The 18,720-nt window shown below is 47.6% G+C and overlaps 1 protein-coding gene across 6 annotated transcripts in view; it reads right to left on the reverse strand.

The window, feature by feature from the left end:
* Window positions 1-866: 866 nt before the first annotated feature.
* The window catches only part of Adamts10 (ADAM metallopeptidase with thrombospondin type 1 motif 10), a 32,621-nt gene continuing 14,767 nt past the window's right edge, over window positions 867-18,720 (reverse strand). For 3 of the 6 annotated variants that reach the window (XM_036170580.1, XM_036170581.1, XM_036170578.1), the window contains exons 11-25: window positions 18,565-18,706; window positions 13,072-13,179; window positions 12,571-12,716; window positions 12,413-12,476; window positions 11,338-11,440; window positions 10,929-11,062; window positions 10,703-10,826; window positions 6,314-6,394; window positions 6,059-6,222; window positions 5,835-5,961; window positions 5,612-5,741; window positions 4,285-4,489; window positions 3,770-3,946; window positions 3,530-3,692; window positions 867-1,548 (exon numbers count right to left, since the gene is read on the reverse strand). In XM_036170580.1, coding sequence (XP_036026473.1) covers window positions 1,439-1,548; window positions 3,530-3,692; window positions 3,770-3,946; window positions 4,285-4,489; window positions 5,612-5,741; window positions 5,835-5,961; window positions 6,059-6,222; window positions 6,314-6,394; window positions 10,703-10,826; window positions 10,929-11,062; window positions 11,338-11,440; window positions 12,413-12,476; window positions 12,571-12,716; window positions 13,072-13,179; window positions 18,565-18,706 — 1,978 coding nt within the window. In that variant the 3' untranslated portion in view covers window positions 867-1,438. Of the gene's footprint in view, window positions 1,549-3,529; window positions 3,693-3,769; window positions 3,947-4,284; window positions 4,490-5,611; window positions 5,742-5,834; window positions 5,962-6,058; window positions 6,223-6,313; window positions 6,395-10,702; window positions 10,827-10,928; window positions 11,063-11,337; window positions 11,441-12,412; window positions 12,477-12,570; window positions 12,717-13,071; window positions 13,180-18,564; window positions 18,707-18,720 lie in introns of those variants that run through there. The other 3 variants (XM_036170582.1, XM_036170583.1, XM_036170579.1) reach the window with 3 other exon arrangements.

Here is an 18,720-nt window from a genome sequence, read left to right on the forward strand (position 1 = left end):
GTGAATTTGAGGCTAGCCTGGTCTACAAGAGGCAGTTCCAGAACAACCACAACTGTTACACAGAGAAACATTGTCTCGAAAAACAAAACAAAGAGGTTGTCACTTTTTCATGCCACGCACTGAGGATGTGGCTAAGACCGAACCGGACGGTTGAGTCTAGCAGGGACCCAGACTGTTGAGAATCTAGCAGGGACCTGTGTTCAGATCCATCTTTGGTCCATGTCTGAGGAGTGGGATGTCTCTGTGTCCTGTGCCCTCTTGATGAAGTGTGCCCCCTCCTGGTCATAGCTGAGAAGCCCCATCTCCAATATCCAGGGTAGTAGCACAACTCAATATGTAAAAAGGGGCAGAATGATCACATTTGGTTGGGAGTACAAGGAGACTGGACCTTTGAAAGCTTCTGTTAGAAACTGTACTTTTATCTTAAAATGATAATTTGTTTCAAGACAAGGTGTAGCCCTGGCTGTCTTGGAACTTGCTCTGTAGACCAGACTGGCCTTGAACTCAAGAGATCCACTTGCCTCTACTGTGGATTAAATGTGTGTGCCACCACCGAAGTCCTCTCTCTTGGCCGAAGATGACCCATTAGGAAGTGTGGGCACCCGCTCCACTTTTAAAAGATCTTTAGTTTGTTTATTCATTCATGTGTGTGGACACATAAGCCACGGCAAGCTTGTGGAGGGCAGAGTACAATTTACAGGAGTTGGTTCTCCTTGTACCATGTGGGTTCCAGAGATTAAATTTAGATTGTTAGGCTTGGCAGCAAGTGTCTTTACACACTGAGACATCTTGCCAACCCTAGCTGTGTTCCCTTTTGATCCTAGGGTAGGGACTGGATGAGATGCCTATACAGAGACACAGATTCATTCATGAGCACAAGACAGAACTTTATTGATGTAATGCTTCTTGGTGAGGAGTGTGTGGGCCCCAGGATAGGGCTTGTTAGCACCATGGTGGGGGTAGCCTAGACCTTGGGCTCCCCCTGGGGCAAGCAGGGTGGAGGCTGGGGTAGATCTTTCCCCTGGTCAGTCTGGAGGAAGGTCACAGGGAGGTGGCATTAATCCCACTCCCCCATAGCAGGTGTAAATCCCCCCAGCTCAGAGTGGAGGGATAGAACAGTGCTGGGGGGCAGGGCACCAGCATACCCCGTCCCCACCCCCACTCTTCACAGTACATATTCCGATCAAAGGGTGGGGGGAGTGTTGGGGGCTTAAAGATGTGTGCAACAAGGGGCAGTCCTCTCCCTTCCCTGTCAACTGGGCAAGAGGGTCCCTGGGGTAGCCAGCTCTTCTCCATCCCCTAGCCAGGAATTCTATAGGGTTACCCAATAAATAACTTTCAACTACATCTCACCATTCAATCCCAGCACCTCCCCCCTCCCCCAGGCCCTCTCCTGTGGGCTTTTCCCTTAGCCTGTGCTCCTGGAGCTGCACACCCCCTAGCGGCCTTGGCAGGTCTTGCAGCACATCTGGCGGAAGTAGGCTCGGCTACAGAACTGAAATTTGAGCACCAGGGGGCAGTAGGCCACTTTGTTCACATCCTTGCATTCTGTAGTGGTGGAGGGGAGGGACAGAAGAAAGAAGAGGGGGGGAGGGAGGGAGGGAGGGAGGGAGGGAGGGAGGGAGGGAGGGAGGGAGGGAGGGACAGAATGAATGAATATCAGAGTCCAGCGCTTCTCCCAGCAGTCGTGAGTTCTAGCTGGCCACTTGGCTTTCCTGTACAAGTTTCCTCATCCTTCACAGAGGATTTATAATCATGCTTGCATCACCAGCCTATTTTTGAGGATCTATGTACTTATTATTATTCTATATATGGTGTGTATGCACAGGTGTGCATGTCACAGCACACATGTGGAGGTCAGAGGACACCTTTGTGGATTTGGTTCTCTCCTTCCATTGCTATGTGGGTTCTGGGGATTGAACTCAGGTCTTTAAGGTTGCACTACCAAGCACCTTTTCTCACTGAGCCATTTCACTTTGTCTCCTGGTTATTGTTTTGAGGGTTTTGAATACAGCATCTGGAGCTGCCTAAGACTTATTACTAATAAGAAGAGCATTTCTCAGTCTAGGATCTCTCCTTTTTTTCTCTGCTGGAAACTGAACCTAGGGCTTTGAGTATGTGAGGCAAGTACTCTTAAGTTATATTCCCTAGCCCTCCTTTGACATTTTATTTGACAGTGTTTGGATAAATTGCTCAGACAGGACTCTATAGTATAGGCTGGTCTTGAATGTGCAATCCTCCTGCCCAGGCCACCCCAATAACTTAAGATGACAGACTGGTTATCCTTTTCATGCCTAGAGAACCTGTTTGAGGCCACCACCATACTAGGTTCCTTTGGCTTTTCAATAAACCTTGTGCTCAGCTCAAAGAATTCATATAAAGACTGAGAGAACATTCACCTAGCACCCAGGAAGCCCATAATATTTAACAGCCTCTGTTGGGGACCGTGGATACAAATTTTCACTTAGCAGTGGTATGTGGTTTCTTTTTTTAAAAAAAGATTTATTTATTTAGTGTGTATATATAGTGTTCTGCCTGCATGTATACCCGCAGGCCAGAAGAGGGCACCAGATCTCATTACAGATGGTTGTGAGCCACCATGTGGTTGGTGGGAATTGAACTCAGGACCTCTGGAAGAGCAGTCAGTGCTCTTAACCTCTGAGCCATCTCTCCAGCCTGGTAAGCTCCATATCCTTCATGTAACACTTCTTTCCAAATGAATGTATCATTTGTACTCTTCACAGATGAGGTTACTGATACAGTGTTTGAAAGGCAAACACCATAGTCATTTAGTTTTAGAGTTTGGAATAAATTTCTCTACTTGCCTCTATCCAAAAAAAATAAAAAAATAAAAAATAAAAAAAAAATAAAAAAAAATTACAGCTGGGTGCAATGGCTCACACACCTGTAATCCTAGGTATTACAGAGGATTGCTTGAGCATGGAGTTTGAGGTAACAATGCTTGATTTAATAAAAAAAAAAAACAACAAAAAAAAAACAAGCAATAAACCCCCAAAACAAACAAATAATGAAAAATAAAGAAAAGAAAAAAAAGTACTTAGGTGAAAAAAAAATAGGTATAGTCAAAAACATCAATAGTGCCTGAGTTGGGCTGGGGCTGAGATAGTAGCACCCTCGAATACAAGCCCTGGCTACAGTCACTGGCACTGCAAAAACTGGATGTGGTGGTGAAGTCCTGTAACTCTAGCACCCGGAAGGTGGAGGCTAGAGGGTCAGGAGTTCAAGGTCACTCTTGGTTGTATGTTGAGTTGGACATCAACCTGGGCTACATGAGATCTGAGTTTGAATCTGAGACCCACATCATGGAAGGACAGAACCAACTCCCTGCAAGTTACCCTCTGACCTTCACAGGAACCCCAAGGTAGATGAATCCCCATCTCACCCCCAAATTATGCAAAAACAAATAAAATTGTAATCGAATCTCAAAGACTAATAATCAGGAAACTTGGCCCATGCTCACTTGTGGCTTATCAAAGCCTGGTGCCCTTTTCCCCTGTGGTCCACATACCTTCTGGGCCATCCCCAGGGGGCATTGCGCTGTCACACTTTGCTTCACACTGCTGCATGGTGGATGGCCGCAGGGCCTCGGTGCACTCTCGAGATGGCTGGCCAGTGTGGCTGGTGCAGCGCACTGTGCGCTGCTGCTGGCCAAGGCCACACTGTGAGGAGCACTAAAGGGAGGAGCCACTGAGTCATCTCTCTAAGACCACAGTCCTCACCTTTATCCCACAGGGCAAGGCCCACCTACCTCACCCCACTCGCTGGCCACCCATCGAGCAGGAGGGCAGCGGCGCAGGTTGCATCGCATAGTGGCTGGTGGCTTGGCTGAGGGAGGGCAGTGCCCAGGAGGCAGAGTGGACCGCTGATCCGCACTCTTACAAAGGACTACTCGGTGGCGGAGGCCAGGCCCGCAACTTGGGGTGCACTGCAGTTAGAAGCGGTGTTTTATATTCAGTGGATGGGTGGGTGCTAGGTCAGTGTGACACAGGAATGGACCCTGTGCTGTTCTCCAGCCCAGTCTCTGTTACTGTGTCACTTGCAAGCCTTACCACCTGCCCCAGACTGGGACCACCTTTCATTTGCAATAGGCCATGCCAAGCCCAGAGTCCAGAAGCCTTGGTACCCATAATGCACCTCTCTTGATCATGGTAACAGTGGGGCTTGGGGCAAGATTGTTTCAACAGCTTTTCCACACAGACAGCCCAATTCCGTGTGCTTTCTGTACTGAGAGTGGGTTGGGTGGGAAGAAAGGTAGAAGCTGACCTCAGACCAGTCCAGGGCTGCCCACTCAGGAGGGCACAATGGGCCCTGGCAAGCCTCCAGCACAGGTGGGCGTGGCTGTGGACAGGCACTGTCGTCCAGGGCTTTCTCCTCAGCAGCAGACACCCGGCGCTGGCACACTACTGAGCGGCTTCGCACACCAGCATCACAGCTACGGCTGCATCGTGACCAATTTCCTACAACCCAACTGTGGGGGTGGAAAAATGGGTCTGAGTGCTGCACAGGGCAAGGCAGCTCAACCAGCGAGATTCTGGATTTGCCTATGCTAGTCTTCCCCAAACCGGCACTGGGGGGGTTAACCTATATCCAGACTTCAGACAGGAGGGAGGGCTCTAAAGAGAACCCATTTCTTGGGCTGTGAGGTTGACTACAGTGCATGACAACTCAGGCTGTAGAACAACTGAATGTTTTAATTGCTTTCTGGTGTATGTATGTTTGTCCATGTGTGTGCATGAGCATGTGTATACTTGTGATGCCAGAGGTGACCCCGAGTGTCTTCCTATACCACTCCCCACCTTTAAAAAAAAAAAAAAAAAGCAAACCCAAAACAGTGTTTCTCACTGAACAGAGCTCACTGACTGGCTAGCCTGGTTGCCATTCCAGTTTCAGGGTTCTGTTTCCACCCTCTCCTAAACTAGGGTTAGGTGCCTGCTAACCCATGTTTTGCTTGGGTATCTTACCTGTGACATAGGCACTTGTGACACATCAATTGAGCCATTCCTCAGTCCCTGTGTGTGATTTAAATTTTTTAATCTTGTTTTTATTTATGTGTATCTTTGTGCATGTCTGTGTGAGTGTGCACATACATTTGTATGTGGGTGCCTGTGGAGGGCACAGAAGAGGGTATTGAATCTCTTTGAGCTGGAGTAACAGGCATTTGTGATGCATCTAACATAGACACTGGGGTCAGAATTTCTCATAATTAAGAAGTAAGTACTCTTTAACTATGAGCCATCTCTGAAATTCCTGCTCATTGGTTTTTGAGACAAGATATTATGCAGTTCAGGGTGGCCTCTAATTCACTACATAATCCTGGTTGGCCCTGAACTCTTAACCCTTCTGTCTAAGCTTCCTAAGAACTGGGATTAAAAGCATGAACTATTATATTCAGTTGACAAGCTGACTTTGACCCTCATCCTGCTGAGCACTTGACACCTTGACCCTGTGAGCCCCATAATTCCAATTTTAGTATATGTGTTGCTGAAGTGAGCACAAGACCCATAATTCCAGTACTCTTCCTTCTGTCACCCCAATCCTGCAGTGATCCACTTACTTTCCACTCTCCAGTGAGGACTATCCCTATACTCACTCTGGTGGGCATGGTTCTGTGTTGCAGGCACGCTGTCTCTTGGGCAATTTGCTGTGGGCACTGCAATAGTGCGGGGCTACTGCTGAGCTGTCCAGCTGATTTCGGCACTCTACCACTTGAACCTGGCTGCCTGAGGGGAGGGAGAAGCCCTCTCAGCCCTGGCCAGCCCAGAGAAGCTCAGGTTGGCTGCAGTGCTGGTCCCTGGCCCGCACCCTGGCCTCACCGCCTGCACATTGGGCTGAGCATTTGGTCCAGGGGGCATAGTGCCAGGAGTAGGGAGGCAGTGCATCACGGGCAATGGGTGCATTGAAGCGGTAGCGGAGAGCAGGCAACTCTGCCTGGGCCAGCACCTGGAGGTACAGGAAACAGTCATTGGAGGTGTCATGGAATCCCCATCCCATAGGGTACTCAGGTCTTCCTGTACTTTGCCCCCAGCTTCATTCTTACCATGATAATGATAGATGCATTAATGGGCCCCAGGGCTTCTAGGCTCTGGGCCTGATCTGGGCCCTGTCGTAGATGAAAGGTGGTCCCAGCCAGGAGAAGGCGGTGAGGTTGGTGGGTCCCGGGTAGCCCCTCTAGTAGCAGAGACTCCTGGTCCCCCTTTAGGGCTGAGGTAGAGCACAGGGGTCAGAAATGAAGTCACTTTGCCTGCCCTCCAACTCCCATGGAATCACAATCCTCATCCCTGTCTTTGCTTACCCAGGTGACTAAGGGACAAGTTCAGATCTTGGATGAAAATGTGGACAGAGCCTTTGGGGATCCAGACGACGTCCTCATACCCTGGTGATGGAGTTCAGCTGTCACGCACTCAGCCTGCCTCCACACCCACCTGTGTCCCTCTCCCTCATCCTTCACCCCAATGGCTGCAGCTAGCCATCTCATGCTACATGCTTAAGGGGATATACCACGGCAAACTCATTTGGACTTTATAAAGTATGTAGACCATCATGTTCTCTCCCCTCCCTGTGTGTGTGTGTGTGTGGAGAGAGAGAGAGAGAGAGAGAGAGAGAGAGAGAGAGAGAGAGAGAGAGAGAGGAGAGAATAGTGCACAAGTACCATGGTATGTATAGATTAAAGGGCAAATTATAAGAAGTCTGTTTTCACTGGGCAGTGGTGGTGCACACCTTTAATCCCAGCACATGGGAAGCAGAGCCAGGGGATCTCTGTGAGTTTGAGGCCAGCCTGGTCTACAGAGTGAGATCCAGGCACCAACACTACACAGAGAAATCCTGTCTCGAAAAGCCAAAGCCAAAGCCAAAAGAAGAGGAGGAGGAGGAAGAGGAGGAGGAGGAGGAGGAGAAAGAGGAGGAGGAGGAGGAGGAGGAGGAGGAGGAGGAGGAGGAGGAGGAGGAGGATGTTTTCTCCTTCCACATGTGGGTCCTGGGGATCAAATTCAAGTTCTCATGCTTGAATTTTACTGACCAAACTATCTACTTTTGTCATTGTGTTTATTTTACAGATTATAAAACCTAGGTGGAAGCTATGCAGCTCACCAGGGGTTTACAGGTAAGAAGTGGCTGGCTGGGTTTGAACCCAAACTTGCCTGCCTCAGAGGAATAGGTGGATCTAAGTCCTCATGTCTCACTGAGCAGTAAGGCTGAACTGAGGCAGAGGAAAAGGGTATCATGGAAGCCACAATCTATACAGGTAACAATGAGATTTGAGCATCAGAGCTGGTCTTCCATGAGGCACCACCACTGACTGCCAGCTGTGACCCCTACATCTTTGCTCACCCATGCGTCCAAGATTCTTAGTTCTATGCCTGGACCCCCATATTGCCTTGCATCCTACAATCACCTTTCCCTTGGGCTGTATTTCTGCTTCCTACTCTAGTCAGTGTCTTTTGTTTGTTTGTTTGTTTGTTAGCTTGTTTTGTTTTTCAAAATAGGGTTTCTCTGTGTAACAGCCCTGGCTGTCCTGGAACTCACTACGTAGCCCAGGCTGGCCTCAAACTCAGAGATCTGCCTGCCTCTGCCTCCTGAGTGCTGGGATTAAAGGCGTGCGCCACCGCCTGGTAGTCTAGTCAATATCTTATCACCAGAGCCCTTGGTGCTGTGGACACTGCAGGGTTGGGTCAGGTTAGGCCTAAGAACCCCCAGTCTTTCATCTGTCTTTCCTCACCCTCTTATCACTTCACGGTCCTGAGTTCTTCACTCTGTCTCCCAGCCCAATGCCTTTTTTGTTCCTCTCAACGTTTCTCTTCAGAAACAGCTTATTGCTTTTCTCTGGTCACCTGGTCTTCTACATGGACTCCTCTTGCTATCCTCTACTGCACATCCCAGAACCATAAACAGCAGACGCCCTATTATCTAACTTCTAATCTCTTCTCTCTCTTTTTCTGTACTTTGTGTGTGTGTATTCATGGGTGTTCAGGTACATGTATGTGTGCATGTGCAGGTCAGAGGTCAGTCTCAGGACCTGATCTTCAGGAGCTGTATACTTTTTCTTTTAAACTTAAAATTTGAAAATTAATCATTATGTAAAAAAAGTTGAAACCCTAGATTTAATTCTTATTTTTTATTTTATTTTTCCTTGGGGCTAGTGACACATGCCTTTAATCTTAGCACTCCAGAGGCAGAGGTAGGTGGGTCTTTATGAGTTCGAGACCAGCTTGGTCTATATGAGTTTCAAGGACAGCCAGAGCTACACAGTGAGACCCTATTTTAATTTTTTTAGATTTACTTATTATGTGTACAGAAGAGGGCGCCAGATCTCATTACAGATGGTTGTGAGCCACCATGTGGGTGCTGGGAATTGAACTCAGGACCTTTGGAAGAGCAGCCGGTGTTCTTAACCTCTGAGCCATCTCTCCAGCCCAAGATCCTATTTTAGAAGTACATTGTTAAGTGTGTGTGTTTGTGTAGACCATAAGAGGGTACCAGAACCTCTGGAGCTGGACTTACAGGTGGTTGTGAAGTCAACTGATGTGGGTGCTGGGAACAAAATTTGATCCTCTGTAAGAACAGTATGTGTTCTTAGCCGCTGAGGTACCTGTCCAGCCCCCACATTGGTTTTTGAGGCAGCATTCCTCACAGGGATCTAGTACTTTTGGATTAAGCTAGACTGGCTGGCCAGCAACTCTCAGGGATCCTTCTGTTACTGCCTCCTCAGTGGTGTGATTATAAGCGCATATCACCATAACTGGGTTTTTGTATGGGTAATGGGGATCACACTCATGTCCTCATTCTCCTGTGGCAAGCACATACTGACCAAGCCATCTTCCAGCGCTTCTCACTTCGTTCCAGGCTCCTCTCAGTCAGCCAGCTTTACAGGTGTGTGCCCCTCTCACCTTTTGTATCCTCCCTCTCCAAATCTGAATCTAGGCTATGATGTAATTTAAGCTGCGTGCGTGCGTTTGTGTGTGTGTGTGTGTGTGTGTGTGTGTGCGCGCGCGTGCGCGTGCGTGCGTTTGTGTGTGTGTGTGTGTGTGTGTGTGTGTGTGTGTGTGTGCGTGTGTGCGTGTGTGCGTGTGCGTGTGTGTAGAGATCAGGACAGCACATACACTGGCAGCTGGTTCTTTCATTCACCTTAGGTTCTGGAAATTGTTAGGCTTTTGCAGTAAGTGCTTTTACTGGTTCAGTATGTGGCCCATGCCTAGATTTTTTTTTTTTTTTTAAATGTGGGTTCTGGGGAACAAACTCAGGTCTTCACCCCTGCACAACAAACACTTTACTGACTGAACATCTCCTCAGGCCAGATGTTTTAGTCTTTTGTTGTTGTTTTCAAGACAGGGTTTCTCTGTGTTGTCCTGGAACTCACTCTGTAGACCAGGCTGGTCTGGAACTCAAGAGACCTGCCTGCCTCTGCCACCTGAGTGCTGGGGTTAAAGGTGTGTGCCACTACCACCTGGCCAGATGTTCTATTATTTTGTTTTGAAGACAGGGTTTCTCCATGGAACAGTCCTGGCTGTCCTGGAATTCACTTTGTAGACCAGGTTGGCTTCGAATTCACTGAGATCCGCCTGCCCCTGCTTTCCAAGTGTTATGTTCTATTCTTAAACTAACCAAAGAACCAACGAAACAAACAAACAAACCACCACTAGTCTAACCATGCCTAGGGAGTGACACACACATTCTGCAACTCATTCTTTGTGGTCCCTGCCAATTATATACCATCTGGCCACAATCCCTCTGCTAACTTTCAGCTCCTTCTAGAACCCTCTTATCATCTCATCCCTTCTCCTTGGGTGCTCTCTTTCTCATCCCAAGCTGGAAATGGTGTTCTGAACACCCTCCTAGTTCCCTGACTGTAGGACCTCCCATACCAGTATAGAGGGTTCCCCAGCTCCTTAGACTCACAGGATGGAAAATGACCCCTTACATTCATCCTGAAGCCCCCAGAATGGTGGAGGGAGAGATCTGAATCCTCAGTCCCAACTCATATGAATTTCCATAAGCTAAATCCCAAGCCAGTCGCTAAGCCCCCCCCCCCCTTTTTTTCTTTCTTTTTTTTCTTTAAGATTTATTTATTTATTATGTATACAGTGCTCTGTCTGCATGTGTCCCTGCAGGCCAGAAGAGGGCACCAGATCTCATTACTGATGGTTGTGAGCCACCATGTGGTTGCTGGGAATTGAACTCAGGACCTCTGGAAGAGCAGTAGGTATTCTTAACCATTGAGCCCGCTAAGGCCCTTCTTAATTATGACTGTGATGGGCTAACATGGATTGGCAACGTCACAGGATCTAGAATCACTTGGAGACAAGTCTCTGGGAATGTCTGTGTGGGATTTTTTTAGATTGGGTTGACTGAGATGAGAAGGTCCACCCAAATGGGCAGCACTGGTCCAGGGCTAGAGGATCAGACCGCATAAAAAGGAAGAAGAGAGCTAAGTACCATGATGGACTGTGTTCCTATAAACTGAAAACCATGTGAAATCTTCCTTATTTCTTGTGAGGTATTTTTGTCTCAGCAACAAGAAAATTAAGGGCAATTCTGTGCTCCCAGGACTTTTGGGGTTCCCCAGACCCTCACTATAATTCAGATTCCACAGGATCCCTAAAGTCTAAGGAGTTACTGGTCTTGGCTACTATAATAAGGCTAACCCAGATCCCAGCCATGGGAGGGAAGTAGAGGCAAGGGTTCTTACCACTTCCTGGTAAAGCTGGGCTGAAGACCCCCTCGATGGTCTCACAGGCACTGCCATCACCCCCACACACTCGACATTTGTCTTCTCGGAGATCAGAACCCAGGACCCGGTCACAGCCCACATGCTGCACAAGAAGAAGATGGTGATGTTGATAGTGTCATGGAGACCTCTCCCTCCCCTAAACTTCTCCCCAGCCTCTTTCCTCCTCTTTGGGAGTCTCCTCTACCTTGCACTCGCCACTGACACAAATGTCCACTGTGTCGGGGCGGCAGGGTGTGCCATCCACCACAGCTGCTGCTCTCTCCGTGTAAAAGTTGAAGCCTTCCGCTAGGCAAGTCAGTGAACAGGCCTTCACGCCCCCTGGGGGGCACAGCCCCATCAGACCTGGAGCCAGGTCACCCTGGAACTCCTTGTCTGAGGGGAGGTAAGGACAAGAGCAACAGACCCCAGACTTGACACCATGGGCAGAGGGAACAGCGATATTCCCCTACATATAAAGTACCATTGAGTTATATCAAGGACTGAGTTATATCAAAGACAACTGTTTCCTTGGGTAAAGGATGAGAACTCCATGAGTCTATAAGCCAACTGCTGTTGTCCTCAATGGTTCCATGGCCTCTGGGAGGCTCACTCACCTCCTCGATATGTCTTCCACGTGTAGAACTTTCCACGGAAAGGAACACTGTCAAATTCAGAGCACTGCATTTCTCTGAAGTCCTGGGAGCCAGGGGGACAGTCCTGGGGCAGGTGTGAGGAAGAATTAGGGTAGAGAAGTTTTGTTCCAAATGGCATGATTCTGATGAGTGAGACTAAGGCAGAATGGTCCACACAAGCCACGAAGATGCATAAGATGGCTGTGTGTATGTGAACATTTGTGTCTGTGTTCCTGCCTGGGTGCTGGGCATCTGAATTGACCTCATAATTGCACTGTAAGCCCTTTACCAAGTAAACCGTCTTCCTATCCCTTGTGTATTTATTTTTGAGACAGGCTCTTGCTGTAGATAGGCTAGGTTGGCCTCAAATTTGTAATCCTCCTGACTCAGCCAAGTGCCAGGATCGTAGGTGTACACCACTGTTCCTGGCTTGTGAATGAGACCTGAGTGATTCATTAAGTTAAGGCTGCACTGGGGGTAGATGCCTGGGTTCTGAGTTCAAACTTTTCTCGAGACAGGAGATACAAGATGGAGCTGGTTTGAGGAAAAGGACTGAATTATTTTTGAATGTGAGTGGTATGTAGATGCTCTGATAATCCCTATGCAGGGGACCACAAAGGCCACTGCTTGTTCCCAAAGCTTCTGACTTCTGAGCATCCCTTGTTCTGGCTTGGTGGCCCACATACCTAAATATCTCCATGATTAGGTAATAGAGCTAGAGAGGGCCCTAACATTTAAGGGGGAGCCAGCAGGAAGCTCCAGAGGGCAACTGTGGTGAGGGGATACACTCAAGATGGGCTTCAGAGAGATGCTGGTTTGGTGAGAGCATGCTCAATCAGGCTTTGATGGATGACAATGAGTAGGATTTAAAATTTGGGGCTAACTGAGCTGTGAAGGTGAAGACACTAAACTGTACTTAAGAGTGGGGTCAGGAGAATGATGGCAATTATTTTGAGGGAGCTGACTTCTATAATGAAAATAGTCTGAAGACTAGATGACAGGAGGTACTAGGTTGGAGGGAGCGTGATAGGATGGGGTGGGGTCAAGGAGAACTCACATCAGTGTTGCAGGATCGGTGCCTCCGTCTCTCGCCTAGACAGTACTTGCCCCCAATGGTTGGCCTGGAAGGAGCAAAGGACAGTGGAGAGAGATGAGGCAGGGGGTGATGGATGTTGAGGGTTGCTTCACTGTTGGGAGAGGGTCCCAAGGACTGACCTGGGGCTGTCGCAGTGACGACTAGAAGATGACACACCACCACCACATGACCTGCTGCAGTCGCCCCATGGAGTCCACGGTCCCCAAGCCCCATCTACACCCTCTGGTCGAGACCCAAAGGGGACGCACACTCGTTTGTAGCACCACTGGGTAAAATGTAGGGGGTGGGGAGAAAAGTGTGAGTGTGACTTTTCAGAGCTCTGGGTTCAATGCCTCTTCTCTGTCTACCCACAAATTACAGGCACAATCCCTTCTGGAACTGGGGATATGTGTGACATGAGAAAAGGCTGGATCTGAAGGCAGGAAGTCCAACACACTGAGTCACAACTTGAATCGAGGCATGGCTAAGGAGTAACACTGTTCAATTAAAAGACACAGCTTAGGTAGAAATAGTACCAGAGCCTATTAAGCAAATGTGAGGAGCATGGCTTGAGATGCCAGGGGCTGTGGCCTCAAGCAGGACGGGCAGGGCCCAGGGGAAGACTCTTGGCTGGTGCTTACCCCTTTGTCGATGGTGTGCGTTTGACACAGTGTTCCCTCAGCAGCTGGGATGCTATTGGTGATACACCGATTGCTCTTGCTTAGACACCACAGTTCGCTGCAGACCTCCTGCAGAATGGAGGAGATGCCTCAGGCCCATCATCCTCCACAACCATGCCTTGGGGGACCCAGTACCCTCCTTTAGGATCATGGCCTGACACTTCCCTTTTGTCAGTCTGTATGAAACACTTATACTTGCTATAAAAACTTCTTTGGACATTGTGACCCCTATTTCAGTGCTAGAAAACCCAGATGCAGAAAGACAAGGTTCTTCCAGGCCATGAAGATGGCTTATCAGGTAAAGACACTTGCTGCCAAGTCTGAAGACCCGAGTTCATTCCCTAGGATCCACATGGTGGGAGGGAACAGCTCCTGAAAGGTGTCTTCTGACCACACACATACTATATGACTACTTAGCTAGATGTCACACCACTTCTGTGGGACAGCTTAGTCTAACTCAGATCTTTGAAGTAGATGTTGTATTTTACTGATTTCAGGTCCTTCCAAAATCTTGGACCTACTATGGAAGACAGGAAGGATTTTCAATTCCTTTTTTGGACCAGCCAAACAACACAGGAGAGAACAGTTTGAAAAGTCAGGGCTGGCTCAGGGCTAGAGTTTCTTTGTTTTTTATTTTTTCCAGTGATGAGTGTATGTGTAAGACTCAGACTAATTCTATGGGTTATTCCATTACTTCCTCTGAATCCTGCTTGGACTGGCTCAGAGTATTTATTTGTAGCAATCCTAGAAAGCTATTCTGACCCTTTAGGTCAGTGGTTCTCAACCTGTGGATCACAACCCCCACAAGGGTGTGTGTGTGTGTCAAATGACCCACATATTCAGATATCCTGTACATCAGATATTTACATTACAATTCATAACAGTAGCAAAATTAGTTATGAAGTAACAATGAAAATAATTTTATGATTGGGGGTTACCACAACATGAGGAATTGTATTAGAAGCTTTCAGTTTTAGGAAGGTTGAGAACCACTGCTTTAGGTCAAGGTTAGTATCCCTGGAGAGAAGCCCCACCAGGTTCACGTATGGCCACATTTCACATTACCCCACCTTCTCAGAATCTTTCCATCCAAGGATTCATCTGTAATCTTTGAACAGATCCCTTACAAGCCAATCCCCGAGTTCCAGGCCAGTTTGAGACTTGGACTGAACTAAGCAATGGCTGTAAGAAGGTAGCCTTCTAGGGTTAGCCCTCCCAACATCAAAAACAAAAAATCACTCCTTCAACAACATCTCCTCCAGAGAGTCCCTCGACTTTTGCCACTCACAGGGACATGCCAAGTTTTCTGCCTTCACCTAGCTTGTATTTTCATGGTCACTTATAAAAGTATCAAGCCATTCCAGCTTCAACTCCACTTCTGACACTCCTTAAGGTATACTTATTGCAGCCCTGCTTTTGGCCCCTGCTCCACAAGGAGGCACTTTTGTATATGTAGTAATTCCTAGGCCACTCCAGGTTCTAACTTTGCACTGACCTGCATTTCACCACTTTACCTGGGCCTGTTTTTGTATCTATACCATGGCCAGCTTTCTGACAATATCAATGAGATCACTTATATAAATGTTCTCCAATTGTATAACAATGGGCACAGATAATCCAGGACCAGGGGCTAAGTTCTTCACATATATCAACCAATTATTCTTTTTGTTGTTTGTCATTCACCACCATCACCCAGCTCAACCAATTATTTTTATTGAGATAGAATCTTCTGTAGCCCAGGTTGGCCTCCATCTGATATGTAGCCAAGAAAGACCTGGAACTTCTGACCTCACAAATGCTGGGATAGAACCCAGACTTCATACATGCTAGGCAAGCTCACTACCAACTCAACCCCAGCTCCTATCAACCAATTTCCATGCAGTAAATGATTTTCTATTATGCAGGGACCACATGTAAACATACAGGAAGCACATTCATATGCAGAAAACTTTAAATGCCATTAAATAAACCAGGTATGGCTTGATGAGGCAGAAACAGGTGGATCCCTGGGGCTCAGTGGCCAGCTAGGCTACCTTAATAGGTGAGTTCCAGGCCAATGAAAGACCTTGTTTCAAAAGCAAGGATGCAAATAATTGGTTCAGTTTTAACATATTGCTGTGTTGTAGAATATTGTTTTAAGGTGTGTTACTTTTGTTCATGTTGCATTTGTTTAACTCTGTGGAGCTGTGTTACTGTGCCTGTCTAACACACCTGACTAGTCTAGTAAAGAACTAAATGACCAGTAGCAAGGCCGGAGGAAGAAAAAGGCAGGGCTGGCAGACAGAAAGGATAAATAGAAGGAGAAATCTGGGGAAAAAAAAAACAACCCAAGGGGTTGGGGATTTAGCTCAGTGGTAGATAGCAAGCGCAAGGCCCTGTGTTCAAAACAAAAAACAAAAACAAAAACAAAAAGAAAAGAAAACAAGTAGCCAGAGGAGGCAGACTTCAAGGGCCAGCCACCCGGTTACACAGCAAGACATGGAGTAAGAGTAAGATTTACAGAAGTAAGAGAAAAGCCCAGAGGCAAAAGGTAGATGGGATAGTTTAAAGTTAAGGAAATCTGGCAAGAAACAAGCCAGGCTAAAGCCAGGCATTCATAAGTAAGAATAAACCCCTGTGTATGATTTATTTGGGAGCTGGGTGGCGGGCCCCCAGAAAGAGTAAAAACAAACAACATTGCCGGTCTCAGCTCAAGCTTGCTATTCTGACAGTTCCTCCTTACAATGTCCTTTTGTATAATATAAAGTCAAAGAGCAGTCTGAGGGTAAGGAGGTTGGGTGTTGGGCCAGAGATGGGTCAGCAGTTAACACTGGATGCTTGTTTTGAGGATCAGAGTGGGGATCCCAGCTCACAAACACCAGTAACTCTAGCTCCAAGAGATCTGATGCCTGTCCTCTGGTCTCCAGTCATTTGTGCATGTACACACATGCACAAAGACACATAAATAATACAAGTAAACCTGAAAGAGATAGATATCTATGCTGGCAAGATGTCTCAGTGGGTAAAACCACCATGACGACTCGAGTTTGATTCTTGGAGCCTATGGTAGATCTGACTCCCACATGCAATTCTCTGGCATGTGTGCCTTGTACATAATATATAAACGGAAAATGTAAAGACTGAAGCAAAATGCTGACTTAAAAGGGAATTCAGGGGGCTAGAGAGATGGCTCAGTGGTTAAGAGCAACAGCAACCACCTGTAATGAGAACTGGCGCCCTCTTCTGGCCTGCAGGGACACATGCAGACAGAGCACTGTATACATAATAAATAAATAAATTTTAAAAAAAAAAAGGGAATTCAAAGTACATGTTCAGAGTACAGCTGCTCAAATTCTTACAATTGTGGTCAGACATACTACCCTCCCAAAGCTGACTCTTAATGTGTAATAGGTTTACTGGGAGTTTAAATGAGATGATGGGGGTGCTGGAGACATGGCTCAGTGGTTAAGAGCACTGACTGCTCTTCCAGAGGACTTGGGTTCAATTCCCAACACCCACATGGTAGCTTACAACTATCTGTAACTCCAGTTCCAGGGAACCTGACACCCTCATACAGACACAGACAAAATACCAAAGCACATGAAATAAAATAATTTTTAAAAATGAGATGATGCACACCACATGCTTAGCATACACCAAGTGCTTGGTAAGCATCAGCTACTATCATCTTAAGTTCCAGGACACAAAAGACATTCAGAGGTGAGCCAAGAATTACTTAGAAGGTGCTGTGATGACCAGCCAAATCAGAATTGCGGGTGGGCCAAGAGTAAAAAATGTCTGGCTGTGCAGTGGCACAGACCTTTGATCCCAAGCAGCAAGTGGATCTCTGTGTTGAGGTCAGCCTGGTGTACACAGCAAGTTCCAGGCCAACTAGGGCCACATAGTGAGACCCATCTTCAAAACAAAACAAAACAAACAAACAAAAAACTTTGCTTGAGGATGCATTTCTTGGTCTTACAGTGAGAAAGTAAGGAGCAATTTGATAGTCACATGCTCTTTTGCATCCATCTTGGGAATAGTTGTTTAAGCACAGAGGCTTCCCGTGAAGAGTGTGGAGCTGGGCTGGGGTCACTAGGGCCAAGGGTGAAGGGGGCCAGAGTGTGATTAGGATAATGATGGAGCAGAGCAGAGGAGGGGCTAATTGAGCCAACTGTCACCAAAGTAGGAACCAGCAGATCTCCAGCTTTTAGGACTTGGAAGGGGAAGCTGGTAGTGGGGTCCCCTGCACCCCAGTTCACTTCTTTATCTCCTAGTGTATCATGGTATCACTTTCTGCCTTATTGCCTTGAGACAGGGTCTCTCACAAAAGAGTGCCTGCAAGTCCCAGTAATCCTCCTGTCCCCACCCCCACCCCCACCGGGGTACTAGGGTTACATAGCTACGCAGTTTTTTCACATGAATGCTGGCATTTTGAACTCAGACACTTGTGTCTATGTAGCAAGTGCTCTTACTCACTGAGCCATCTTCCAGGTTACTCAGATCATATTTTTGAGACAGGGTCTCACTGTGTATAGCACTGGTAGGCCTTGAACTTGCTACGTTGTGAAGTCAGACAAGCAGGATGACTTCAAACTCACAGAGGTCCACCAGCCTTTGCCTCCGCCATGTTGGGATTATAGGTGTGAGCCACACCCCGACCCTTTGAGAATATGAACCTCGGGGAAGATGGGGAGTTGGTCCGAGTCCCTGGAAGGCTCTCTCCAGTTCATTACCAAGTAAAGTAGATGGCTGCATCTCTAGGGAAATTATTTCCACAAAGAAGTCTGGACATGTTGCTCAGAACTGCCTAGAGGCCTTAGAACCCAGGTGTTGCAGCCCCCAAGTGGCCTTTTGTGTGGAACAGAATGGGGCTCTCCCTAGGCCAGCCCTCAAAATAGCTGTCTGGACATGTAAGCCATCCCATCCTCTGTATGCATGTGTGTGCTCTTGAATTTGTGTGTGTGTGTGTGTGTGTGTGTGTGTGTGTGTGTGTGTGTGTGTGTTTGCAAGCACAGGGGCAAGTGACCCACATGCATGTTGCGACTAGAGGTTATCCTTGGCTATTGTTCCTCAGAAGTTGTCCATCTTCTTTGAACAAGGTTTCTCACCGAATCTGGGATTTGTCACATGGGCTGGCTTAGCAGTGAGCATGAGGGATCCACCAGCTTCTGCCTCCCCAGTGCTAGTTTATAAACATGTACCACCATACCCAGCTTATGTATGGTTTTGCTGAGCAAACTCAGGACTCAGGCCTGCAAAGCCAGCCCTTTCTGACCGACTCCCTCCCCAAGTCCAGCATCATTCCTACTCTCAATCTTTGTTGGTCTGCTTGGTATCTGCACACTCTGGTCCTCCTAGGGTTCCTACAGGGAGTAGGGGGGTCATTTCACTTCTGCTTCCAGGTTTCCAGGAGAAGCTTCCCACCCTGTAGCCACCTCCCCTTCCCAGGAAGGAAAGCAGGAAGGCTCTCTCTACCCCGTATTTACACTGACGCGATTTGACTCCATGTTGGAATCGGCACTGCTCATCAGCATCATAAGCCTGGCCAGGAGCCACCGTTGGGTACACGAAGTCCTGTCTGGGAGGCCGGTTATTCAGGCAAAGCCCCAGGCCCGAGCTGTGATAAGAAAA

This window comes from Onychomys torridus, chromosome 21 (assembly GCF_903995425.1).
Source record: "Onychomys torridus chromosome 21, mOncTor1.1, whole genome shotgun sequence".
In the NCBI taxonomy this organism is placed as follows: Eukaryota; Metazoa; Chordata; class Mammalia; order Rodentia; family Cricetidae; genus Onychomys; species Onychomys torridus.